Raw genomic sequence first — 26275 nt, forward strand, 5'->3', positions numbered from 1 at the left:
AGGCTGAGAAGCAAAGGACCACAGTTGTCCTTTTTATCCCCCGAAGTCCCACCTCCCATTCCTTACGCTCAAGTTTTCGTTTCTTGGAGAGCACTCCGTAGGAGAGAAAGGGAACTAATTTCTTGCAGTCTCTTGCTTTCCTCCTCATCTTCTCCCTCCCTACCCCCACTCATCCGGTCTCTCTGAAATACACATGTGCCCACGCCTGCGCGTGCACACACATACACACACACACACACACACACACACACACACACACGGAGCCACAGCGTGAGAAGCCTAAGAGGTTCTGCACCAGTGAGAGAAGGCTGAATGCAGAGCTAGCGGATGCCCCCGAAAGCAGGCGCTGTCCCTTTAAAAGGGTTGTAGTGGTGGAGGAGGGGAACTGGCCGGAGCTGGCATTGTCCAGTTTGAACTGAGCACCGGAAGTGAAGGGGCAGGGCCAGGGCCGTGCACTGAGCCCCGGGCCATTGTCCATCTCCGACCAGGGCAGTAGCCACCCCCACTGGCCAGCCCTCATTATTTCCTAGAAGGGGAGGCCACCTCTTTAAATGAGGAGACCCCCCCCAGTCCAGTTCCTCCACCAACCCTACTATGGGGACGGAAGCGAATTTTAGGGTAGTGACTCTGAAACAAGGAGAGCCTGGGAATCTAAGAGTTTGAGGTGTACAGAGGAAGTACCTCTACCCACCTATCCCCCCTGTCCCTCTCCCAGCAGGGGATGGGGATGGGGTGGGGGTAGGATGAGAAGGCAGCTTGTGAAGAAACAGCTTCAAGACTCTTTGGGTTCCTCCTGCTCTCCAGGAAGCTTACCTGGGGCTAACTTTAGACACACAGGTTTGGAGGGAGGAAAGAAGGAATAATTCTTTGTAAAGAATAAATTAAGAGCACTTTCTCTTTTCCAACTGGGGGAGGCCCAGAAAAACTCTGAGTCGGAAACTCCGGAAGGCAGACATTCAGATGCAGTCAGAGGCAGACAGACTTTGGAAGGCAGCGCCTTGATCAGGACAGATCAGTCCTGTGTGTCCCTGGCCTTTCCCCTGCTCCCCCATCCCGGGCTTCCTAGTGTCCAGAACTCCAGGTCTATCTAAGCACACGGGGGTGGGGGGTGAGAGCGGGTCAGCGCCAAGCAGCCGGGTCAGCTCAGAGGCCTGAGGGGGAAGAGAGGGGGAGGGGCGCTCAAGTGCTGGGGGAGGGGGAGGGCCCATCCATTTCTCCCTTGACAGGTGGTTTGTGTTTCTGATTGGCCAGCGCTGCCAGGCTCACACCTCCCTCCCCCAACTCTCTGGAATGTATAATTATCTGCGCGGGGGGTGGGGGTGGTGTGTGAGTGTGTGTGGGAGCAGTCACGTGGTTTTAAAACTACCCCCCCCACCAGGTCCCCCACCTGTATCTGCTTTGGGGACCCCTATTGAGTCCTAAGTGCAGGATCCCAAATTCTGGGGTACTCAAGACTTCTAGGACAGACAGCCCCATCTCCAGATGTGTGTATGGGGAGGGGGTGTCAAACCTCAAGGTTCTGAGAAGGGACACCCCAGAGGTGTCAGAGACCCGAGCGGTGGGGGAGGGCCGGAGCTGGAGCCGGAGGGAAAGGGAGGGGAGAGAAGAGAGAGGGGAGGGGAGGGGGCTGCCCGCGGGGGGTTGGGTCATTGTCTTTTAGAATTTGGGAGCCTTTGAAAAGCCGTGGGCCCTCCCACCGCTATTGTGCGGGGGAAGATGTAGCAGCCTCTTCTCCGAACCACCTCTTTGCCTTCGGACTTCTCTGGGGCCAGCAGCCGCCCGACCAGGGGCCCGGGGCCACGGGCTCAGCCGACTACCATGGGCTCCGTGTCCAACCAACAGTTTGCAGGTTCGAGCTCGGGACTTAGCGGGGACACCTTAGGATGCAGGGGCGGCCAGGAGCCACGTAAAAGGGAGGTGGGAAAGTGACCCCTAGGCTATTCAAAGGACCCCAAGACGGTGCGGCCTCCTGCTTCATGGGACCATCTCTGGAGGAAGGAACCTTGGTGTCCCAGTGGCGTGCGCGCCAGACTACGTGGGTGGATGGAGAAGCGAGGCCTGTCCCGCCGTGGGTCGCCGGGAAACGCGTTATGGGAAGAGGAGCAAAACTTTTGGGGCACCACTGTCCCGGTGTACGCTAGGGGAGCGCGGGAGGCGACCGGGACAGGTTTCTTCTCTTCAGTTGCCTGGTAGCTTCCCCTTCCTGGTTGTGCACTTGTGGGGCTGGACACTCGGGTGTCCCTGCCCGGGGCCCGAGACGGCCCTCCGATTCCATGCCCCCCTAGTTGAGTGCCCGGACCTCCCTATCTCCAGGTGGCTGCGCCAAGGCGGCAGAAGAGGCGCCCGAGGAGGCGCCGGAGGACGCGGCCCGGGCGGCGGACGAGCCTCAGCTGCTGCACGGTGCAGGCATCTGTAAGTGGTTCAACGTGCGCATGGGGTTCGGCTTCCTGTCCATGACCGCCCGCGCCGGGGTCGCGCTCGACCCCCCAGTGGACGTCTTTGTGCACCAGGTGAGACTGATTCCGGTAACTTTGCCCGGGGAAGGGCATCTAGGCACTCATGTCCATGGGTGGGCGCCGGGTTTGCTGTTGATTTGAGGGACATCAAGAGCCCTCGTTACGCATCTCTGTCTTTGCCTGGGCACCCCAATTCTGAGTCCCTGTTAATTATCTCGGGGGAAGTAGTGGGAGGCAGCACCAATTATCAGCACCCCCGCCCCCTTCCGGGAACCCCTCCGGCTTACCACGTGTCTATTACCTCTTTCCCCTGGGAAGGGGCAGGGGGCAGGGAGGTGACCCCATGTGGCAGAAACTAAGGTTGTATTGTGCTTGCCGGTGGGGGGAGGGCGAGCAGGCCGGCCAGAGAAGCACACGCCTGGCCTAAGCCGGGCGCCCAGCGCCTCCAACGTCTGAATGGAGCTCAGACGGCGGGAGAGAGTGAGGGCAACTGGCTACTGGACCCAAGGGGGCGTAAAGCCGAGAAGTCAGCCTCGCCCCCTTTTTAATGCAGACCCACCCGGCTGGTCACTAAAAACTGGGTTTGGCAGATCCCTGAAGGATCCATTTGGGGGATTGAAAGCTCAGGACTGAGGTCTTTGCTGTCCAGTTCCCATGAGGAAGGAAAACCCAAGGCCTTCGTTACGTTCCTGGGCCAGGCTGGGAGGGAAGTGGGTAGGTCGCAACCCCAAGTTCTCAGTTAAAGCAGGGCACCGCGGTAGGGGGTGAAATTCAGTGTCGCAGGGCAGGGGGTGGAGGGAGGCTGGCCTCTGGACCTATTCTCTGCTTGGCATTTATGGCCCCAGACAGCCATTGATTGCTGTCTTAACATTCCTGTCCTCAAACAAGGAGCCAGAGACATCAGGTCTCCCTCCTCCCAGGCTTCCCCTTCCTGAATATCTTAGAGGCATTCCAGTGGTCCTAAGGCACCAGCTACCCATAAAGACCATGGGAAGGAAGTTGCTTGCTGCCTGTGGGCCTTCCATCTTTGGAGGTTTGGGGCTGGATCTGGAAAGAAGAAATTGCTAATCCCAGATCCTGTAGGTTGACACCCAGGCCGGGCAGGGAGGGGTTACTTCGGGGAGGTTGGCTTTAGGAGATGTGGGGGAGGGGAAAGGAGGATGTGGGGATTAAGGGTTGGAGCCTGAGGGATGGCATTCTAGGGGGGAGGGGTGGGGAAGGGAGATGCTGGGTGGACTGGTTGGAGGCAGCAGGGAAGTCTTCGAGTGTAGCCTTCAGCAAGGAGCAAACAAGGGGGATGGAGGATGCAGGGAGATGGGGAGCCGCCACTTGTTCTTGGGGCCGTGGGGTCAGTGGGCTACTCAAACATCTACCAAGAGGACTGCAGCAGGATGCTTAGCTGCCTCCTTGCAGCACCCTGACCCCCCCAACCCCCCATTAGACAGCAAGTTTCCCACTGGTGGCTTTTCTCCCTTCCCTGTCTCATTTACATATGTGAATGATAACCCACAGGAAGTAATTGTGGGAGAAAGAAGGGAATTGGCCTCTTTAGATCTATTAAATCACTTTATTACAGGAACCAGCTTTGAATGGCCCTCCTCAGCAGGGTAGCAAGCTTCCCCCACTCTCCCATTTATCTGATCACAAAGAGATTAAAATCTTTCCTGGTCTGGGGACTGGACAGCTCCCCCAACTTTGAGAGGCTGGAATAAAAGAGTCAGATCCAACGCTTTCTCATCTCACATCCAAAGCCTGCCAGATAGGGAGGGGCTGAGGGGAATGTATCCCCTCATCTTCTGGGGCTCCTTGGTGATATACATACCCCGAGGAAGTTTTTTTTTTTTTTTTTTTTTTTTTTTTTTTTTCTGAGCAAATGGGGACTTGGGCCTCAGCAGGCTTCACCTTAGGATCTAGAGCAATCAGGAAACTGTTGGGTGTCATAGAGCAGGCGTTGAGTCTACAATATGCTGGGTCAGCTGTGGTGACTGGCTTGGAAATACTCCGGATTTTAGGGTCTTGGAGCATCCAGGAACCCACAGTTGAGTATATTAGCAAGAGGGAGATGAGCTGGGAGAGAATTAAGAATTTGTAACCCCCAGCTCTTCCCATTCTACTCATAAAGCACTGTGATGAGTGGAAATTCCGAGCCTTTACCTGGTAGCTCTGATAATGGTGGCATGCAGGGGAGGCTTGTTTCAGTGGTCCTCCAACTCCACCTTAGAGTTAAGTTAGACTAGTGATTCTAGTCTTCGCACTTGAGAAATTAGAGATGACTCTCTGGAAATTTAAAGGTAAAGGGGTTTAGTAAACACAGGATAAATTGCTAACTGGGGGGAGAAAAGTGTTTCCGAAGCAAAGAGTAAGAAATCTTTAACAAAACTTCCATTCTTTGGCTACTGGGGTTGGGCACCCTGGGGTTGGGGTGGGCTGGTGAGAAGGTAATTGTCCTAAGATAGCATCTACCAGAGGGAGGGGGTCAGGGAGCCCCTTTGCAAGTAAAGAGGAAGGGGGAAAGGCAATTTAAAAACATTTTCTTTCCAAAGTTGGGATTATTCAAATCCCAATGCCCTGTTAACTAACACACTTATGCTCTATCCCAATTGGATATAATGCTGTAATATCCTCAAATGTAGATGAGTGGGATAAAAAGCCCCCTCCCTAGCCAAAAACAAACAAAACAACAACAAAACATAAAGCAAAGAGATTTCTCTAACAACTTTTCCTTACGTATACATCTTTAGATCTAGAAATCTGCCTGTCTCCAGAGTTAGTGAAATAGATAGCAAGCCCTTCAATTAGGGTTTTTGACCTCAGCACTACTGACATGTTTTGAGCAGGATAATTTGCTCTGGGGAATCTGTCCTGTGCATTATGGGATGTACAGCAGTATTCCTGGCTTCTACCCACTAGAGGCCAGTTGCATCTCAGTTGTGACAACCGAAAACATCTCCATACATTGTCAAATGTTCCCCTGGGAGTCAAAATCTGATCCCCACTTGAGAAGCACAGTTATGCAGGAGCTGGAGCAAGAAAGCTAAACTGTCAACTATTTTCCTGAGATTCATCAAGGATTCAAAAATCTTCATTTTGGGCCATTTCAAGAGTTTTGGCTTAAGTTCTGTTTCCTGTGGCTCGATTTTCAAACTCTCCAGACCTGTAGAAATTTGGAAATAGGAAAAATTCTGTGCTTTCCCATTGCTCCTCAGGACCCAGATAGGTTTAAATTGGCTTTCTAGCTAAAATGCTACATTAGAAGACTTGGAGTTCAAAGAAAAGCCCGAATTTGACCAAGGGACCAAGTCGGGTTAGGAGAAAACAATACCTAGACAAACTGCTGAAACTGCCCTGAAGCCACGTGGCCTGCTTTTTCTGAAAGCCATGGGTGAGGAGGTAGGAAGAGCAACCTTCTTGAGGGTCCAAGTTAGGATGGGTTTGGTGGTGGGGGTTGCGGGGGCGGATGGCGGAATAGACGGGATCTCCTGATTTGTGACGCTGCACCTCTGATTACTCAATGAATGTCTAGTTATTGATGTACTGGTCTTATACCCCTCTCTATGTAACCCATAAGCTCTTTGCAGGGAAGAACTTAACTGCCTGGTGAATTTTCTAGTATGTGCTTGGTGGGCTGAAGGAATGCATAAACAAAGGGGGCATCTTAAGGAACCTGGTGAATTAGAAGTACACTTAGCAGTCTGGGGTCCACGTCGGCAGAGATCTTTGTCCAGAGAAAAAAACTATAGAGATGGAGGGGTGTTAACTGTAGCCGTGTGCTTCCTGGGCTGGCTAGAATATGGCCTGGACACAACATAGCACTATGAAAGTTTGTGGAGTGAATGTCGGTAGATCACAACTCTGAGCTCAGAGAGGATCCTCTTATTTTTGTTGATAGATTGGAAGCCACAGATTTAGTGGCCATCCATGAGTTATTTCTGTCTTAGTAGGAAAAGGCAGCTTAAAGATAAACTGACTTGATTTTTCAGAAAGTTGGTAGAGAGGCAGGAAGGTTAATGAAGACATTGTGGAATCTTCTGGGGTCCTCCTCCTTCCGAGACATGCTTTTAGACAATGTCTTAAGTAAAGGCCATGTTGCCATCCTGAACAAAGCTTCAAATATGGAAAGTTTCTGGCCGGGCGCGGTGGCTCAAGCCTGTAATCCCAGCACTTTGGGAGGCCGAGGCGGGTGGATCACGAGGTCGAAAGATCGAGACCATCCTGGTCAACATGGTGAAACCCCGTCTCTACTAAAAATACAAAAAAAAAAAACTAGCTGGGCGTGGTGGTGCATGCCTGTAATCCCAGCTACTTAGGAGGCTGAGGCAGGAGAATTGCCTGAGCCCAGGAGGCGGAGCTTGCGGTGAGCCGAGAACGCGCCATTGCACTCCAGCCTGGGTAACAAGAGCGAAACTCCGTCTCAAAAAAAAAAAAAAAAAAAAAAAAAATGGAAAGTTTCTACCCCGTGGTTGTTGACACTGTTGCTTGCCTTATACGTGGTTTTCAGTGACATTCACCAAGGCCATTTAGTTTCTTGAACATTTCTAATCAAACAGTCATACTCTACTGTAATTCTTGTTTTTTGGATTAACTGCCCTAAGTAAAATTACTCCTCCTGTCTTCCTGCAGGCATGAATAGCAACCACTGGCCATAAACAGTGTCAGTCTGGGAGGTCAAAGGAGTTGGGGGAGAATACATAGTTGATACAGACTTTATTTAACATGATCTCAGCGTGGAGTTATTTAATTTAGACATGAAACTAAAATCCAGGGTGAGTACTTGGCTTTTCTAAGCAGTAGAATATAAGAACTGAGTTTCTGGCCTAATACTCTAGGAAGCCTTCATTCTTATCCTTGATCAAGCAGGTGGTTGGGTGGGGGCAGACTGGGACGAGGAGAACAAGATGACTGTCCTAAGGAGCTGTGGAGATAAATCTGCCTGAATACTTGGGTTCACAGTTCAGAACCAGGTAGCTACTCAATCCCTCCTGGTCTAGGCTCCATCTGGCTTGCCTTTGGGCAAACAGGCTGAGCAACGCCATCTGGTGGAGAACTTCACGCAGGTGCTAGAGGGCCTGGCTGTGGCTGAGCAGAGATCATCAGATGGATTCCGTTCCAGACACCCCTTTCACCACTCTCCTTGACACACACACCATCCAATCAATAACTGCTCTGGGAGAACCGGTTGGTTTCCTAACCCTTACCAAATCTTACCTCCGGGAATGAAGTTGATAGAGCTGTGACATCACAGGACTGAGTCATTAAAATTACTTTCATCTGCTGCTTTTTTAAACGTGGCTACTAGAAAGTTTTCTTTCTTCTTCTTCTTTTTTTTTTTTTTTTCAGAAGGAGTTTCACTCTTGCTGCCCAGGCTGGAGTGCAATGGTGCGATCTCGGCTCACCACAACCTCCACCTTCCGGGTTCAAGTGATTCTCCTCCCTCAGCCTCCCAAGTAGCTGGGATTACAGGCATGCACCACCACGCCCAGCTAATTTTGTATTTTTAGTGGAGATGGGGTTTCTCCAAGTTGGTCAGGCTGATCTGGAACTCCCGACCTCAGGTGATCTGCCACCTCTGCCTCCCAAAGTGCTGGGACTACAGGCGTGAGCCACCACACCTGTCTGAAAGTTTTCAATTATATATGTGACTTGTATCATATTGGATTGCACTGGCAAGTTAGGCTAGCTGCACGCAGCTCAGCTCTTGCCTCTTATGGCGACTTTAACCAAGGTGCTTATTAACCCCGCTGCCTCCATGTCCTCAAGCTGTAACATGAGGGTCTTCATAACACCCTACTGCACAGGTTTGATATGAAGGCTAAATGAGTTACAACATGTATAGTGGTTAGAACACCACTTAACCCACAGTAAGCATCAATTAGCAACAGTTATTTTGGATAGTACTTGGACTGTTCAACAAATGTTTGTGCAAGCTAGGAACTTAGAACTGAGGTAGAGACCTGCATTATGTAATCTTGAACTAGAATGGCCTTGGAAGAAGAGCTGGAATGGCCTCTCACAGAAGAGCCAAGAACCCCAGCTTTAATCCACACAACTGTAGCAAGTACCCTGAAATTCTGACTCTGTTGCCACTTAGGTAGAAAGAGGGACACTTAAGTTCCTGCGTGGGTTTTTTTCTGTTTCTTTTTGTTGTTGTTGTTGTTGTTCATACTTTTTTTCTTTTGTAATGATATTTTTTTAATTCTACATTTCCTAAGTGACCCCTTAGGCTTATTCTGTCTCTAAACTTGTAAAGGCATAAATTGAAGCTGGGATGAGGTACTTGGTGTGGGTTGGATAGGGCGGGGCAGGCAGTTACTGAGGTATTAAGAAGGGATCAGAAGGCCTAAGTACTTTTAACTGGAGAGATTCCTTCCCTGCCATCAAAAAAAGAAAAAGAAATGCTTTTTGTTGTCTGATGCCACATTCCCCAACACAGTAGGCCCACGTAGGCTGCCCAGTCCTAACTTGAAGAAATTGGGAAAGGATGGTACGAGTTGTGCCTCCTCTCCCCCTCCCCTTTAAAATAATTTATCTGAATCAGTAATTCAGGATTGGACTGAAGGGACCCAAAGGGAGCGGGTCCTGTTTGGTTCTATCCATGAAGTGGGCCGTGAGCAACCCAGAGAAGGGAAGATGACCACTGATGGTGACTTTGGCAAGACTGCCTGGGGAAGGAAGGAGTTTCTATATCTACTCTCTCACTGTGACCATAACCCCAACAAGGAGAGGAAGGAAGAAACTGTTGAATGCAGGGAGGAGGGAGAGGGGGATGCCAGAGGGATCTGTGCCTTGGAACTCCAGGAATCTGACCACCAGAACCAGCCAGTGTCAACTCTTTGTTTCCTGGGGCTGGGCTCTATTGGGGGAGCTCAGGCCATGCCCCTCCCCCTAAGTTCTTTTCTTTTTGGAGGGGATGGGGAGGGGGCGTGGCCCTGCTTTGTGTGTGGTTGGGGGTGGAGTGGGGGTGGTACAAGAATTTCAGGCCCTTTTCAGATGCAGGCCCTGGGAGGCTGGCTCTGTGGGGCTGCACGCTGATTACCTATCTGATAAGAGAGGAATTCAAACTATGTGTTTTAGAAGGGGGCGGGAGAGGGGGGCAGGGAGCCACCCCTGGAGACCACCAGTTTAAATCTTGGTGTCTGCAGGGGTGGGGGGTTTACTCTGTAAAAGTCTTAAAACAGACCTGAGATGCTCCAGTGACGGAGTGAGTGACCTGAGAGGACTAGTCAGTTTCTTGTTGCATGTCCCATTTATATTATCTTCCTCTTCTCAAAATAAGCCTATGAGGTGTCCATAGAGGAGGGTGTTACTCTTCAGTACACTGGGGCTCAGAGAGGGGATATTCTTCTGAGTTTCCACATCTAGTTAGGATAAAACCAGATGCTCAGCAATTGGTTCTCTCTGTTAACTGGCCCCATCCCATCTGAAAAGGTTGATAATTGCCACTCCCTGAGGATTTATGTGTGGCGGGTGAAGTGCTAACTACTTTCCATGCATAAAACCTCATAGCACTACCATAAAATTAGTATTCACTCCATTTTATAGATGATTAAAGAAAGGACGAAACAGGCTCTCACACTCAATCAACCCTTGTTCTTAACCACTTACCTGCTGAATTACAGCTATAACTAGGAGCCTCCCAGCCTAAAGCTGAAATTGCTTGGGTCAAGAAGGCTCTTGGTCTGGCTTTTCTAGGACCTCTCAACTCACCCACTAATTGCATCTCTTGTCCCACTCAGCTCAATAAAAAATAAGTCAAATCTAACTTAAATTTACATTTTTTGAGATGGGATGTTGCTCTGTCACCCAGGCGGTAGTGCAGTGGTGCAGTCTCAGCTTACTAGAACATCTGCCTTCTGGATTCAACCGATCCTTCTATCTCAGCCTCCCAGACAGCTAGAACCACAGGCACACACCACCAGTCTGAGCTAATTTTTGTATATTTTGTAGAGACAGGGTTTCGCCATGTTGCCCAGGCTGGTCTCCCAACTCCTGAGCTGAAGCTCAGGATCCATCCGCCTCAGCCACACAAATGGCTGGGATTACAGTTGTAAGCCACCATGCCTGACCTTACAAATCTAACTTTAAACTGTGCAACAGCGAGAAAGGCCCTTTTGCCTTGGCAGCATTTTCATTTCCTGCTTTAATGTTCTGCCCCCTTCCTCACATTAAGTTAGGGATGGGTGGTCATGACATCCCTGGATGTTTCTGTGGGCATAAAACAAGTGCAAGGATCCCATATCTTTAGAATATTTCTGTAGTGGGACAGCTACAAATAATAATACATGAAATATTTACTGAACACCTGCTATTTCCACACCTGTATAATCTTCACCAGAACCTGTAAGGTTGATAGTACTGTTTTCCCATTCTCTGAAGGATCTGAGGCCCAGAGGTGAGTGACTGACCAAGGTCACACAGCCAGTAATTTGACAGAACCAGCATTACATGAGCCAGGATGTGTCTGGCTCCAGAGCCTATGGTCTTAACCAATTATCTAAAATGCAAATTTATCTTTTGCAATACTCTTTTTTTTTCTTTTGAGACAGAGTCTCTTGTCCCCAGGCTAGAGTGCAGTGGTGCAATCTAGGTGCACTGCAACCTTGACCTGAATTTTTTTTAACCTGTAGCTGAGACTACAGGTGCACACCACCATCACACCTGGCTAATTTTGTGATGCTGTAGAGATGGGGGAGGGGTATCTCACTGTATTGCTCAGGCTGGTCTCAAACTCCTGGGCTCAAGTGATCCTCCAGCCTTAGCCTCCCAAAGTGCTGAGATTACAGGCATGAACCACCACTCCCAGCCTGCAATATCATCTTAATACAAAAAATCACCCAGGCACAGCGGCTCACACCTGTAATCCCAAACTTTGGGAGGCTGAGGCGGGCAGATCATGAGGTCAGGAGCTCAAGACCAGCCTGTCCAATATGGTGAAACCTCATCTCTACTAAAAATACAAAAATTAGCCAGGTATGGTGGCAGGCACCTGTAATCCTAGCTACTGGGGAGGCTGAGGCAGAAGAATTGCTTGAACCAGGGAGGTGGAGGTTGCAGTGAGGCAAGATGGCACCACCGCACTCCAGCCTGGGTGACAGAGCGAGACCCTGTCTCAAAATGACAACAACAAAACATGAAAAATGTAAGTGATTGAGTAATCTGTGGTTCCCATCTTGCTGAAGAGCATGTTTTATCTCAGTTCCAGTTTGGAATACTCCCCCCTAAGCCACCAGCATAAAATACTAATGCTACTTACTGATGTTCCCTTGAGCCAGGACTAGGTAAGTGCACAGTGATCCCTTTTGCTCCTCCATTTTCTATGATGATTACTCTTTGTTGACATATTTGACACACTGTTGTTTTACTATAATAGATGAAGCTGTAATAAAGTCTATTCTGGGATCTGAAATGCTGTCACCTCCACTAATATCAAGTTGGTGGTATAGTAAGTGACGTGATAGAATGAGCTCTGAACTTTAAATCAGGAAGTCTGGGTTCATCTGACCCTGGCTTTGCTGCAGAACCAGCTGTATGAATAACTTCTTTTTTACTTTTTCTTGGTGGCTGCTGGCTGTTTGCTAACTGCTTTATAAGTATCAGTGTTCTTAAATTTTGGTATAAATACGTAGTGTTCCAATGGGATTATTCCATACATATTGTTCTAGCTCTTTTTTTTCTCCTTTAACAATATTATTTGGTTGTCTTTGTCAGCTGAATGATTAAAAATCTGCCTCTTGGTTCATTAATTCGTTGAAAATGTGCTAGGCATGATTTCAGGTACCAAAATGTGGCTGTCAACAAACAAGAGACTTTACATTGTTTTTAATGGCTGCATGGTATTCATTATTATGAATGTACCATATTTATTCAACCATTTCCCTTCAAAGAAACTGGTAGATTATTTCCATTTTTTTGTTTGTATGTTTGTTTGAGACAAGAGTCTTGCACTGTCACCGGGCTGGAGTGCAGTGGCGGAATTTCAGCTTACTGCAACCTCTGTCTCACGGGTTCAAGTGATTCTCCTGCCTCAGCCTCCTGAGTAGCTGGGATTATAGGTGTGCACCACTACGCCAAGCTAATGTTTGTATTTTTAGTAGAAACGGTGTTTCACCATGTTGGTTAGGATGGTCTTGATCCCTTGACCTCGTGATCTGCCCACCTCGGCCTCCCAAAATGCTAGGATTACAGGCATGAGCCACCACACCTGGCCTATTTCCTTTTTTTTGAGTCTCATTCTGTCACCAGGCTATGGGGTGCAGCGGTGCGATCCTGGCTCAGTGCAACCTCCTCCTCCAGGGTTCAAGCAATTCTCCTGCCTCAGCCTCCCGAGTAGCTGGGATTCCAGGTGTGCGCCACCACGCCCAGCTAATTCTTGTATTAGTAGAGACAGAGTTTTACCATGTTGGTCAGGCTGGTCTCAAACTCCTGACCTTGTGATCCACCCGCCTTAGCCTCCCAAAGTGCTGGGATTACAGGTGTGAGCCACCTGGCCTGGCCTCTCCATTTTTTTTTTAACCAACAATGAGATACCGAGTATATATGTGGTGCTAAGACTTCCTTCTTATATCTACTTATGTTGTGTAGTTCTTTTTTCTTACTGATTATGGTGTGTTTTTTATAGTTTTATTAGTCTGATTATCCATCTTAAATTTTTAATATTTTTCTGAACAATGAGGTTTTAAATCCTCTGAAATGTATTTTGCATATGTATCATACAAAGTGTATAGGAATCTGGCTTCCTTTGCAAATGGATTTAATTTTTATAGCAGCATTTATTGAATTATTTTCCTTACCTATTGATTTCTCCATATATTATTCTCAGATCTCTCTCTGTGATTTTCCATTTTAATCCCCTGATCCATCTGCTTGGGTTATACTGTCTTTCAGTAACATTATTTTAATATAATTTCAAACTTTAAAAAAGCTGCAAGAACAATACCCAACACTCCCACATAACCTTTACCCAGATTCTTAACATTTCATTCCATTTGCTTTGTCACTCTCTATCTTGGTACAGATAGTTTTATTCTTTTTTTTTTAACCATAAGCTGGAGACAGTTAGCACTTTTATTTCTAAATATTTCAGTGTGTATTTCCTAAGAATGGGAATATTGATCTTTTGTTTTTGAGACAGGGTTTCACTCTGTCACCCAGCCTGGAGCACAGTGGTGTGATCTCTACTCACTGTAACCTCTGCCTCCTGGGCTCAAGGGATCCTCACACCTCAGCATCACCAGTAGCTGTGACTACAGGTATGCGCCACCATGCCTGGCTAATTTTTGTATTATTTTGTCGAGACAGGTTTTTGCCATGTTGCCCAAGCTGGTCTTAAACTCCTGGGCTTAAGCAATCCACCCACCTAGGCCTCCCAAAGTGCTGGGGATTACACACATGAGCCACTGTGCCTGGCTGGGAATGTTAATCTTAGATAATTTCAGTACAGTAATCATAATCAGGAAATTAAACACGATACATTTATCTATATACTCTATGCAAATTTTTTCAATTGTCCTATTTTTTTTCCTGTTTCCAGATCTAATCTGGAATCTTGGATTGCATTGAACTGTTCAGTTCTTCAGGCTGTCTTTATGACCTTGACATTTTTGAAATCCTGTTTTACAGGAATGTCCCTCGGTTTGGATTTGTCTGATGATCCCTCAAGGTTAGATTCAGAATGTGCATTTTTAAAGTCATATGTCCTTAGTGAGGAGATACATGTGTCCCACTGTAGGCAAAGCTAAACTCAAAGAAATTGACTAGGGTATTATCTGCCAGTTTTCTCTACTGCAAACTTGCTGTTTTTCCCTTTATAGTTGCTAATCTGCTAATTATATCCAATTTAAAGTCAATTGTGATACCTGGTATTCTTGGCACTTTATATTTTCCCATAGCCTTTAGAATCGCTGAATCGTCCAATCCAAGATGGTGGTATATTTTTCATTTTTTTCTTTAATATAATTTGAGCTTTTTCCTCATATAGGCTTTTTACTTTGTTAAATATATGCTGAGGGTTTTGATGTTTTTGTTTGTTTCTGAGACAGGGTCTCACTCTGTCACGTCACCCAGGCTGGAGTGCAGTGACATAATCTTGGCTCACTACAACCTCCGGCCCCTGGGCTCAAGCGATGTTCCCACCTCCGCTGGGATTCCAGGGGTGAGCCACCGTGCCTGCCCTCTCCACCCTCTTGTTGTTGGAGCAGAGGCTCGCTCTGTCACCCAGGCAGTATTATAAGTATTCTACTTATTTGGTCTTTTGATGATGGTATAAATACTAAGGGAGGCATTATGTGAAAAATAAATGTTTCAGTGCTTTGTGGCATGACACTTTATTTTTATTTTATTTATTTTGAGATGAAGTCTCACTGTGTCACCCAGGCTGGGAGTACAGAGGCGCCATCACAGTTCACGGCTCACTGCAACCTCTATAGCGTGACACTTTAAATTTTGTAATTTTATATTTGTTGATTTCTTATAAATGCTTATATTTAGAAATTTTTCTTTTTTTTTTTTTTTGAAACAGTCTCGCTCTGTCACCCAGGCTGGAGTGGAATAGTGTGATTTCGGTTCACTGCAACATCCGCTTCCTGGGTTCAAGCAATTCTCCTGCCACCATGCTCGGCTAATTTTTTGTATTTTTAGTAGAGATGGAGTTTCACCATGTTGGCCAAGCTGATCTCAAACTCCTGACCTCAGGTGATCCACTCACTTCCTCCTCCCAAAGTGCTGGGGTTACAGACATGAGCCCCCCTGTTCTGTTTTACTAAGAACTTTAAATCTGAATCGCTACAAAGTGGCATCTGCTTATATAATTATGATTTTTGTTAATGTACTAGTAGACTTCTGTAGTTCTTAATCATAGTGACTCTTTGAGTCAGTTTCCTTACCAGTAAAATAGGAGTACCATCACATTTAATCTTCCTACCCTATAGGAATAAGTGTGTTCCTTGTCTTTTGGTGTAATAATGGGAACTAATGTTAAAATTTTCTGCATTTCCATTCACCAGAGTAAGCTGCACATGGAGGGCTTCCGGAGCTTGAAGGAGGGTGAGGCTGTGGAGTTCACCTTTAAGAAGTCAGCCAAGGGTCTGGAATCCATCCGTGTCACTGGACCTGGTGGGGTGTTCTGTATTGGGAGTGAGAGGCGGCCAAAGGGGAAGAACATGCAGAAGCGCAGATCAAAAGGAGACAGGTATGGATTGGAAGGCAGCTTATATAGTTTGCTAGGGGCATCCCCTGTCTCCCAATCCTGCCACTTTGTGGGTCTCATTGCCAGAGATGAAGGGAAACCTGTGGTTCCTGGCAGCTGTAGGTGACTGAGTCTCTGCAAATAGGTGTGAGCAAGGGCAGCAGGTGAGGATGGCACTGGGGGTAACTTAGAGCTTCCACTTGGGACAATTAACTTTGCTCTAGTCTCAGTTGTTTTTTGTTTTGAGATGGAGTCTCACACTGTTGCCCAGGCTGGAATGCAGTGGCCTGATCTCAGCTCACTGCAACCTCTGCCTCCTAGGTTCAAGCAATTCTCTGCCTCAGCCTCCCGAGTAGGTGGGATTACAGGCACTTGCCACCAATGCCTGGCTAATTTTTGTATTTTTAGTAGAGATGGGGTTTTACCATCTTGGCTAGGCTGGTCTTGAACTCCTGACCTTGTGATCCACTTGCCTCAGCCTCCCAAAGTGCTGGGATTACAGGCATAAGCCACTGCACCCAGCCCTAGCCTCAATTGTTAAGTGAAGGGAGTGATACTAACCTCATAGGATGGTTTTAAAATTAATGGAGACCATGGATTTGCAAATGATGGGACAAGATAGCATTAGCTGTATCTGTTGCTTTTTTATAAGGTCTGCAAATAGCTATTTCCTTAATCTTGCTTGGTCTTAAAGCACCTTAGCTCTGAACAGATACTATAATTTGGCTTCTTTAATTTCTCCTATATTAAGGGTATGGAAGAATCTCTCCTATCCTCCAAGTTTCAGTTCCCAGTTCGAGTCAGTAACTTCTAATTTCTGGTATCTTGGTATTTTCAAGTTGACATGAATCTGAAGAGCTCACCTAGACAATTAGATGAGGAAAGGACTTAAAGCTCATTTAGTAATAGTCCTCCTTTTGTAAGTGGGAAGTTTGGTGGCTTGGAAGGGAAATAAGTGACAGACCTGTACCAGAGCCCAGGTGTCCTCATTCATGGGAGGCATCTGGCCTCTTCTTGCTCCTTTCTCTCACTTACCATCTTGCTTTGTACTAGGTGCTACAACTGTGGAGGTCTAGACCATCATGCCAAGGAATGCAAGCTGCCACCCCAGCCCAAGAAGTGCCACTTCTGCCAGAGCATCAGCCATATGGTAGCCTCATGTCCACTGAAGGCCCAGCAGGCCCCTAGTGCACAGGGAAAGCCAACATACTTTCGGGAGGAAGAAGAAGAAATCCACAGCCCTGCCCTGCTCCCGGAGGCCCAGAATTGAGCCCCAATGGGTGGGGGCTATTCTTTTGCTATCAGGAAGTTTCGAGGAGCAGGCAGAGTGGAGAAAGTGGGAATAGGGTGCATTGGGGCTAGTTGGCACTGCTATATATTTCAGGCTGGGGTTCACACCATCACCCTTTCTTCCCTCTAGTTTGGGGGAAAGGGTGAGTCAAAGAAACTCCATCCATGCTCTGTCCAAATGCAAGTGAGGGTTCTGGGGGCGACCAGGAGGAGGGAATCACCCTACAACCTGCACGCTTTATCTGAGGCTCCATCCCCAGAATTTCCAGCTTTTGAAAGTGGCCTGGTTAGGGAAGTTGTTTTCCTTTTAAAGAAGGATTTATAATAATAATTCCCATGCCAGAGTGAAATGATTTAAGTATAAGACCAGATTCATGGAGCCAAGCCACTACATTCTGTGGAAGGGAATCTCTCAGGAATAAGGCAGTTTTTTTTTTCCACATCTTATATCCTCATACCCACTTTTGGGATAGGGTGCTGGCAACTGTCCCAAGCAGTGGGTAGTGATGACGGCCAAAAGGGTGTTTGGGGGAATAGCTGCAGACCTGCTGCTCCTACACTCACTCCGCCCCATTCTGGGTCAATGTGATTTTATTTATTTGCTCCCTTGGATACTGCACCTTGGGTCCCACTTTCTCCAGGATGCCAACTGCACTAGCTGTGTGCGAATGACGTATCTTGTGCATTTTAACTTTTTTTTTCCTTAATATAAATATTCTGGTTTTGTATTTTTGTATATTTTAATCTAAGGCCCTCATTTCCTGCACTGTGTTCTCAGGTACATGAGCAATCTCAGGGATAAGTCGGCAGCAGCTCCAGGTCTGCACAGCCGGAATACTTTTTGTTGTTTTTGCCACCGTGGAGAGCAACTATTTGGAGTGCACAGCCTATTGAACTACCTCATTTTTGCCAATGAGAGCTGGCTTTTCTGCCATCGTGTCCTCTTGAAACCCCCTCTGCCTTGAAAATGTTTTATGGGAGACTAGGTTTTAACTGGGTTGCCCCATGACTTGATTGCCTCCTACTGGAAGATTAGAAATTACTCTAAACAGGAAATGGCGGTGCAGAGGCTAGGAGAGGCTGGGCCAGGTGAAAGGCCCAGAGAGGAAGCCAAGATTAGGTGAGGGTTGTCTAATCCTAGAGCACAGGACGTGCTTTACATCCCAGATCCATTCTTCACCACATTAGATGAGGCCTACCATGCACAACAGGGTGTGTGTGTTCATAAAACCGGAGTTGGTAAGGATAAGTTTTAAGACCAGTACCCCTGTACTGAATCCTGTGCTGTCAAGGGATGGCTACATGAAGAAAGGTCTAAAATCCTTCACCTGTCAGAATCCTTGGGTTCCAGGAAGACACACGAGCAGGGCTTTGTGGTGCCTGGGGCCCGTGTCCTGCCCTGCTGCAGTAGTGATTAGTAGTGTCACGGTAGCTAAAGGAGAAAAGGGGGTTTCGTTTACATGCTGTGAGATCACCGCAAACCTACCTCACTGTGTTGAAACGGGACAAATGCAATAGAACACATTGGGTGGTGTGTGTCTGATCCTGGGTTCTTGTCTCCCCTAAATGCTGCCCCCCTCTAGTTATTGTATTTGTCTGGGCTTTGTAGGACTTCACTAATTTGGTGATTGCTAGGTGGCCTAGTTTGTGTAAATATAATGTATTGGTCTTTCTCCCTGTTCTTTGGGGTTTTGTTTACAAACTTCTTTTTGTATTGAGAGAAAAATAGCCAAAGCATCTTTGACAGAAGGTTCTGCACCAGGCAAAAAGATCTGAAACATTAGTTTGGGGGGCCCTCTTCTTAAAGTGGGGATCTTGAACCATCCTTTCTTTTGTGTTCGTCTTTACCTATCAGATCAGATCTTCTGTCCCAAAAACGTGTCTTCCACCCTGCTCTCTTTTCTGTTCACCCCCAAAAGAAAACCTACACACCCACGCTCGTACACATTTAATGCTTAGAGTGTCTCCACAACTTCTAAACAATGTATGCAAAAATCCGAAAGAAGCTAGAAACCCTCCATTCCTTGTTCCAGCCTCCTGAATCAAGACCAATACATTTGTTTTGGTGAGCCACCATGTCCGGCCAACCATTTCTTGATGTATTCATGACAAACACTTAAGACGCTGCTGTAGGCCAGGTGTGGTGCCTCACGCCTGTAGTTCCAGTACTTTGGGCGACCGAGGTAGGTGGATCACGAGGTCAGGAGTTCAAGACCATCCTGGCCAACACAGTGAAACCCCATCTCTACTAAAATACAAAAAAATTAGCCGGGCATGATGGTGTGTGCCTGTAATCCCAGCTACTCGGGAGGCAGAGGCAGGGGAATCACTTGAAACTGAGAGGTAGAGGTTGCAGTAAGTTGAGATCGCGCCACTGCACTTCAGCCTGGGTGACAGAGCAAGACTCCGTCTCAAAAAAAAAAAAAAAAAAAAAAAGACACTGCTGTATTTTAGATGGATCAAACCTACTTAATTTTTAATCCTAAAGTAGAGAGATGCAATTGGGGGCCTTCCATGTAGAAAGTGGGGTCAGGAGGCCAAGAAAGGGAATATGAATGTATATCCAAGTCACTCAGGAACTTTTATGCAGGTGCTAGAAACTTATGTCAAAGTGGCCACAAGATTGTTTAATAGGAGACGAACGAATGTAACTCCATGTTTACTGCTAGAAACCAAAGCTTTGTGTAAAATCTTGAATTTATGGGAGGGAGGGTAGGAAAGCCTGTACCTGTCTGTTCTTTTCCTGATCCCTTTCCCTCATTCCTAAACTGCAGGAGATTGAGCCCCTTTGGGCTTTGGTGACCCCATCACTGGGGTGTGTTTATTTGATGGTTGATTTTGCTGTACTGGGTATTTCCTTTCCAATTTTCTAATCATTTATTAACACATGCTGACTCTTCCCTTCCCTTCTCCTTTCCCTGGGAAAATACAATGAATAAATAAAGACTTATTGGTACTCAAACTGTCATCCCCTTGTCAGATGTTTTTTGCCTTTCCCATGATTCCCACTTTCTTGGATTGGGACTCAGAAGTCACAGAAGAACCATTAAGTTTTTCTGTTCAGCCACTTTGTTAGGAATGAACCTTGAAAGTTCAGTCCTCTTAGCACCTCATTACAGTGGATTTTTTGTTTCTAGTTAAGGCCTCTTGTCCTTTCCTTGGAAGCTTCCACATTCAAGAGGGGATTAGGGGCTTGGCATGCATAAGAATGGGGTTGCCTGTGCCACTGGCTGGGATGAAAGGATGGGGCCATGGCTTGGGGCATGAGACCCTAATAATACTTTGTCCCCTACTACTCAAAGCCTTTTACAAATCTTAATTAATTAACCCCTTGCAGCACCCCAAGGAGAGGAATGTGGAACTGGGGAAATTGAGGCCATAGGAGATTCACCGACTAGCTATAAATGCAACATTTTCTTCGAGCCAAAGTTTGTTAGCTTTTTGATGAACATCGAATTTTTTTCATATATATATCACCAGTCATCAAGCAAGAACACTGAATTTTAAACATCTATTCCCACTAAGGGAAGGATTTTAAAAAGAAAAAAACACTTAATTGGAGGCAAATCAAGTATATTAACAAAGTACAGGGAAACCGTTTAAATCCTCAGTCCTGACATCAAAGCAAGGGTAAGAAGTTTCATACATCCATTCCAGGGACTCTGGCTCCTTAATTGCATCAAAAGTCAAAGCTAACAGGAGAATCTCATGGAGGAGCAAACTACTAGTGGGCTTTGTTAAATTGTCTTGCTGCAAAATGAAGTAACTTGGGCTGAAATTTACTCCCCAGGTTGCAAAGCCGGGCATGGTGGTGTGTGGAAGAATGAAAAAGCTCAATACTATTAACTTCTACTCATCCTTAGGGCTTTCTTTGATCATGTTTCTGTGTTAAAATAGCCCCTTTCATTAGAAAGAGTGGAAGACTTCAATTAGACATCGCCAGTAAAACGTCTCTTCCTTGCCTCATTTCTTTAATAACGTAAGGTGAAATGCGACAAAAGGTTCTTATGACAATTGTGAATTTCTATTTCACTGAAAACATTCAGATGTAGGTTGTATTATGCTTTGCAAGAAATATTGATTGTATCAGAATCGATTAAGAATTTTTTCCTCTTTCAATTCTGAGAAAACTGAACGAGTTTCTTTTGTGAGCCTAAAATTCTTGCAACCCTTTTCTCGTAAAGGTTCAGTACAGAGCTAATGCCCTTAGCTTTTCTGCCAGGGTTAATTTGTTATTTTCGTTTATGTGCTGCCAAAGCGAGTACCTTTCTGTTATTTTAGAAGTCATTCTTACGGCAGAGCTTCTTCTGGCCTTAACCCTTCTCTTGAGTTCTTTGGGATGGGTCTTGGGAATCCACAAATCCTAAAATACGCGTGCCTCAAAACAGATTCATATTCTGCGCGTCTGTAAGACTGGCTGCGGCTGGGAACTTCTCCCGAGAGGATTAAATCCACTAAATAAAACACGAAACGTTAACAAAATAATTTTCAAGAATATGTGCTAGTGCTCTAATGAAGGCCGGTTTTGCGGCATTCCAAGGTAAGGACGCTGCCTTGCTCCGTTTCTCAGCGGTCTTAAGCTGCCTTCGAAGGCCAAGAAACGCCTCGATTCTTGCCCCCTGACATATTTCCCTGGCGCGTTTTCCAGAGGCCTCCCAAAGTGTGAGTCTACCGACCCCTCCGCTGACCACGCTGTGCTCAACCCCGCCTTCCCCAGCCTGTCCCCTAGCACGTGGCCTGGAGCCCGACCTCCCGCCCCTCTGAGTCACAGGAGCCTGGCTCTGACCCACACCCGCTTCCACGTCCCGCGGGACTGAGAACTGCAGACCCAAAACGCGGGCTGCGCCCCCCCGCTCCCAGCCTGCAGGCACAGGCGCAAGGCAGGCCCCACCCCTTGAGTGACGGAGGGGGCGTGCCCCAGCGCCTAAAGATGACGTATTCTTCTGGCGCCACGTCGTGAGGCAGTGCCGGCCCACTTAAGCAGTGAGGACGCGCCTAGTGGAGCGAATCAGGTGCGGGTGAACTGAAGGGGTGAACGAGAGGAGGAGAGGGTGACTGGGCGCGCGGGGAGAAGCAAAAGGACGACAGAGGGAATAATCAGGAGACCACCGAGGCGTGAAGTAGCAGGGGTGCGATAACTGAAGGGGCTACTAACGGGGAGCGCAGAGTGGGAAACAGCTTTGGGGAAGATGGAGAAGGAAGAAATGGGGTATGATCAAGATGTGGTCACCATGATATGGCAGGAAACCGACTTAGATGTTCAGAAGAAGTCAGTGCAGATACTGAGGAAATGGGAATGGGAACAAGTCCGCAAAGCCAGGAGAACCGAGAAAAGGCTTTTGCCCTCCAAAGGTCTCCTTGGCTTATAAAACTCTGAGTGGTAAAAGATTAGAGGCTTAGACAAGTGCCTTTGGATTCTAATGCTGACTGCTCTCCACAGTCCAGCTGATTTCCCAGAAGTCAGTTATAGCTCTTTACAAACCTTGGTGTCTTCTTATTTTCTTTCTTGTTTATCCAAGATTACCTGGCTGGTGTTTGGTTGTTCTGGGGTGATCTTCTGACTGGAAAAGAACTATGTCATGGATCAAGGAAGGAGAGCTGTCACTCTGGGAGCGGTTCTGTGCCAACATCATAAAGGTGAGCAATGGCCCAGAGCACCAGTTGGTCTTCTGGTCTTATATCAAAACCTGTTATTAAGGTTGAGAGATTCATGATGTTAAGTGGAATTTAGCAAGGAAACCAAAGAGTCTTAGAATGGTAACTTCCAGGTCTACATTTCTGGTAGACTTTTGTCCTAACTCTGACATTTTCAGGAAGCCCAGGCCTCTCAATATCATTGGGCAGCCTATACTGCTAAATTTTTGTTATAGAGAACTGAAATTTGTTTCCCTTGAACTTGGATCCATTGTTCCTTGTACTTTCCTGTGGATTTAAATAGGTTAATCTTTGATTTATTCTTAGATCTGACAGCAGAGCAATGGCTAAGAGTGGGCCTGGTTGCTTATGCCTGTAATCCCAGAAATTTAGGAGGCCAAAGTGGGCAGATTGTTTGAGCTCAGGAGTCGAGACCACCCTGGACAACATGGCAAAACCCCGATTCTACAAATAATACAAAAATTAGCTGGGCTTGGTGGCATGCACCTGTAGTCCCAGCTACTTGGAAGGTTGAAGTGGGAGAATTTCTTGAGCTGAGGTCAAAGCTGCAGTGAGTCATAATTGCATCACTGCACTTCAGCCTGGGTGACAGAATGAGACCCTGTCTCAAAAAAAAAAAGTTTGGGCTCTAGAGTCAGACAGACATGAATGAAAGTCCTGTTCTGTTGTATTTTGAGACAGTCTTGCTCTGTCATCCAGGTTGGCGTGCAATGGTGCAATCTTGGCTCACTGCAGCCTTCACCTCCCAGGTTCAAGCAGTTCTCTTGCCTTAGCCACCCAAGTAGCTGGAGTTAAAAGTGTGTGCTACCACACATGGCTAATTTTTATATTTTTAGTAGAGATGGGGTTTCACCTTGTTGGCCAGGCTGGTCTTGAACTCCTGACCTCAGGTGATCTACCTATCTCAGCCTCCCAAAGTGCTGGGATTACAGGCTTGAGCCACTGCACCTGGCCTGAAAGTCCTGTTCCATCATTTAGTAACCATGTGAATTTAACAATTGTAGAATTGTTACGAGAATTAAATGAGACATTAATATAAAGCACTTAGCAGTATGTCTAGCAGTTCTTAATTATTAGTAGGGTTGTCTTTCAGCCGTTTGAAGACTATGATCTCCCTTCTTCCCCAAATCTTCCCTCAGCTTTTTCTCTAGGAGTCACAGCAATATTATATCTGCCTAAGACAGGTTTGAGATTGGGGCCAGTCTGCTTGGTTTTGTTTTTCAGCCACAGGCTGTCAAGCAGCAGGTAGTAATGAATTTATGAGTCAGTAACCTTTCTACAAGCCCCACACATGCTCACACACAAATGCCAAGTGATCTCAAGCAGTCCAGGAAATGGGAAGTATCTCCTTGGGGAACCACTTCAGTGTTATGTTTGGAAGAACAAGCTGCATAACTTGAATGGATATTGGGAGACAGAAAGGCTGTTTGTGGGAGACAAAAGTAGGAAATGAAGAAGTATTGAGGAAGCAGTCAGGGAAGAGCCCACCCAGGTAAGGAAAAAAAATAGGCCAAGGAGTTCATTTTTGCTATGGTAGACAACTCAACAGCTGCTCCAAGCCAAATAAGGGTTTTGTTTTTTGCTTTTTTTTTTTTTTTTTTTTTGAGATGGAGTCTCACTTTCGCCCAGGCTGGAGTGCAGTGGCGTGATCTTGGCTCACTGCAGCCTTCGCCTCCCAGGTTCAAGCAGTTCTCCTGCCTCAGCCTTCTGAGTAGCTGGGACTATAGGTGCATGGCACCACACCCAGCTAATTTTTGTACCTTTAGTAGAGACTGGGTTTCACCATATTGGTCAGGCTGGTCTTGAACTCCTGATCTCATGATCCACTTGCCTTGGCCTCCCAAAGTGCTGGGATTACAGGCCTGAGCCACCACGCCTGGCTCCAAGTAAGTTTTGTTTGGCTCAGAAAAAATCTTCTGTTTGCATTGAAAAACAAAATTTTTATAAAAATCCTGATGTTTGGTTTTCTTGCAAAATCAGCAGATCCAACAATATTGGGCCCCAGGTCCTGTGTGTCAGCAGTTGGCTAGAGATCAGGAATGAGTGCCTTTTTTTTTGAGACAGAGTTTCTCTCTGTCACCCAGGCTGGAGTGCAGTGGCGAGATCTCAGCTCACTGCAACCTCAGCCTCCTGAGTAGCTGGGATTACAGGCTCCCACCACCACTCCCAGCTAATTTTTGTGTGTGTGTGTTTTGTTTTGTTTTGTTTTGTTTGAGATGGAGTCTTGCTCTGTCACCCAGGCTGGAGTGCAGTGGCCTGATCCCGGCTCACTGCAACCTCTGCCTTCCAGGTTCAAGCAGTTCTCCTGCCTCAGCTTCCCAAGTAGTTGGGATTACAGGAACCCGCCACCACGCCTGTCTAATTTTTATATTTTTAGTAGAGATAGGGTTTCACCATCTTGGCCAGGCTGGTGTCAAACTCCTGACCTCGTGATCTGCCCTCCTTGGCCTCCCTAAGTGTTGAGATTACAGGTGTGAGCCACCGCACATGGCCCTAATTTTCACATTTTTAGTAGAGACAGGGCTTCAACATGTTGGCCAGGCTGGTCCTGAACTCCTGACCTCAAGTGATCTGCCCGCCTTGTCCTCCCAAAGTGCTGGGATTACAGGGATGAGCCACTGCACCCAGCCCTATGAGTGCGTTTTTTTCTGTAGAAGGCACCATCTTCATTTGACTATATCCGTCAGTATTTTTCCTGGCCAGGCATGATGGCTCACACCTGTAATCCCAGCACTTTGAGAGGCCAAGTCGAGCGGATCTCTTGAGGCCAGGAGTTCAAGAGCAGCCTGGCCAATATGGTGAGACCCCTGTCTCTACAAAAAATTTAAAAATTAGCTGGGTGTGGTGGTACATTCCTGTAGTCCCAACTACTTGGGAGATTGAAGTGGGAGGATCTTTCTCATTCCAAAAGGTGGAGGTTGCAAATGAGTCGAGATCATGCCACCACACTTCATCCAGCTTGGGTAACAGAGTAAGACCCTGTCTCAAGGAGAAAGAAAAAAAATCGTTTTCCCTTTGCTCTCTAGTTGGAGACTAATTAAACCAAGCCTGTAGTTAAGAGCATATGTTTAACTCTGGAAGCAGATCGACATCAGTTTGAATCCCCATTTGCCTCTTCTTAACTGTGTGATTAATATAAGTCACTAGAACTCTCTGAGCCTGTTTTTCCACCTGTAAAATGAAGATAATACTATTTGCTTTATAGACCTGTATGATAAGATGAAGTATAAGAAGCCCAGCATAGTATTTGGCAAGTAGTAAGTGCTCAGTAAACATGTAAATAAAAATAAATAGGCCGGCTGTGGTGGCTCATGCCTGTAATCCCACCACTATGGGAGACTGATGAAGAGGATTGCTTGAGCCCAGGAGTTCAAGACTTGGGCAACACAGGGAGATCCAGTCTCTTTTTTGGGTTTGTTTGTTTTTTTTGAGACAGAATCTCGCTCTGTCACTGAGGCTGGAGAGGCTGGAGTGCAGTGGCGCAATCTTGGCTCACTGCAACCTCTGCCTCCAGGGGTCAGTCGATTCTCCTCCCTCAGCCTTCTAAGTCGCTGGGACTACAGGCACACACCACCAAGCATGGCTAATTTTTGTAATTTTAGTAGAGACAGGGTTTCACCATGTTGGCCAGGATGGTCTCAATATCCTGACCTCATGATCCACCCGCCTTGGCCTCCCAAAGTGCTGGGATTAC

General features: G+C 46.9%; 2 protein-coding genes across 6 annotated transcripts in view; both read left to right on the plus strand.

Moving 5' to 3' along the window:
* The first annotated feature begins 1818 nt into the window (after nt 1-1818).
* Nucleotides 1819-16906, plus strand: LIN28A (lin-28 homolog A). The gene is made up of 4 exons (XM_003934987.3): nt 1819-1849; nt 2314-2510; nt 15455-15639; nt 16690-16906. The coding sequence occupies exons 1-4, from the start codon at nt 1819-1821 to the stop codon at nt 16904-16906; spliced, it is 630 nt and encodes a 209-aa protein (XP_003935036.2).
* Nucleotides 16907-21872: 4966 nt separating this feature from the next.
* Nucleotides 21873-26275, plus strand: part of DHDDS (dehydrodolichyl diphosphate synthase subunit) — a 39434-nt gene continuing 35031 nt past the window's right edge. For 4 of the 5 annotated variants that reach the window (XM_003934809.3, XM_010345382.2, XM_074380318.1 and 1 more), the window contains exons 1-2: nt 21873-21938; nt 22446-22563. In XM_003934809.3, the coding sequence (XP_003934858.1) occupies nt 22501-22563 (63 nt within the window). In that variant the 5' untranslated portion in view covers nt 21873-21938; nt 22446-22500. The other variant, XM_010345381.3, reaches the window with a different exon arrangement.

This window comes from Saimiri boliviensis, chromosome 11 (genome assembly GCF_048565385.1).
Source record: "Saimiri boliviensis isolate mSaiBol1 chromosome 11, mSaiBol1.pri, whole genome shotgun sequence".
NCBI lineage: Eukaryota > Metazoa > Chordata > Mammalia > Primates > Cebidae > Saimiri > Saimiri boliviensis.

Coding starts and splice junctions, on each gene's coding strand:
- LIN28A (XM_003934987.3), top strand. CDS start 1,819: ATGGGCTCCGTGTCCAACCAACAGTTTGCAG. Junction 1,850..2,313: donor GTCCAACCAACAGTTTGCAG/GTTCGAGCTCGG, acceptor CCCTATCTCCAG/GTGGCTGCGCCAAGGCGGCA. Junction 2,511..15,454: donor TGGACGTCTTTGTGCACCAG/GTGAGACTGATT, acceptor TCCATTCACCAG/AGTAAGCTGCACATGGAGGG.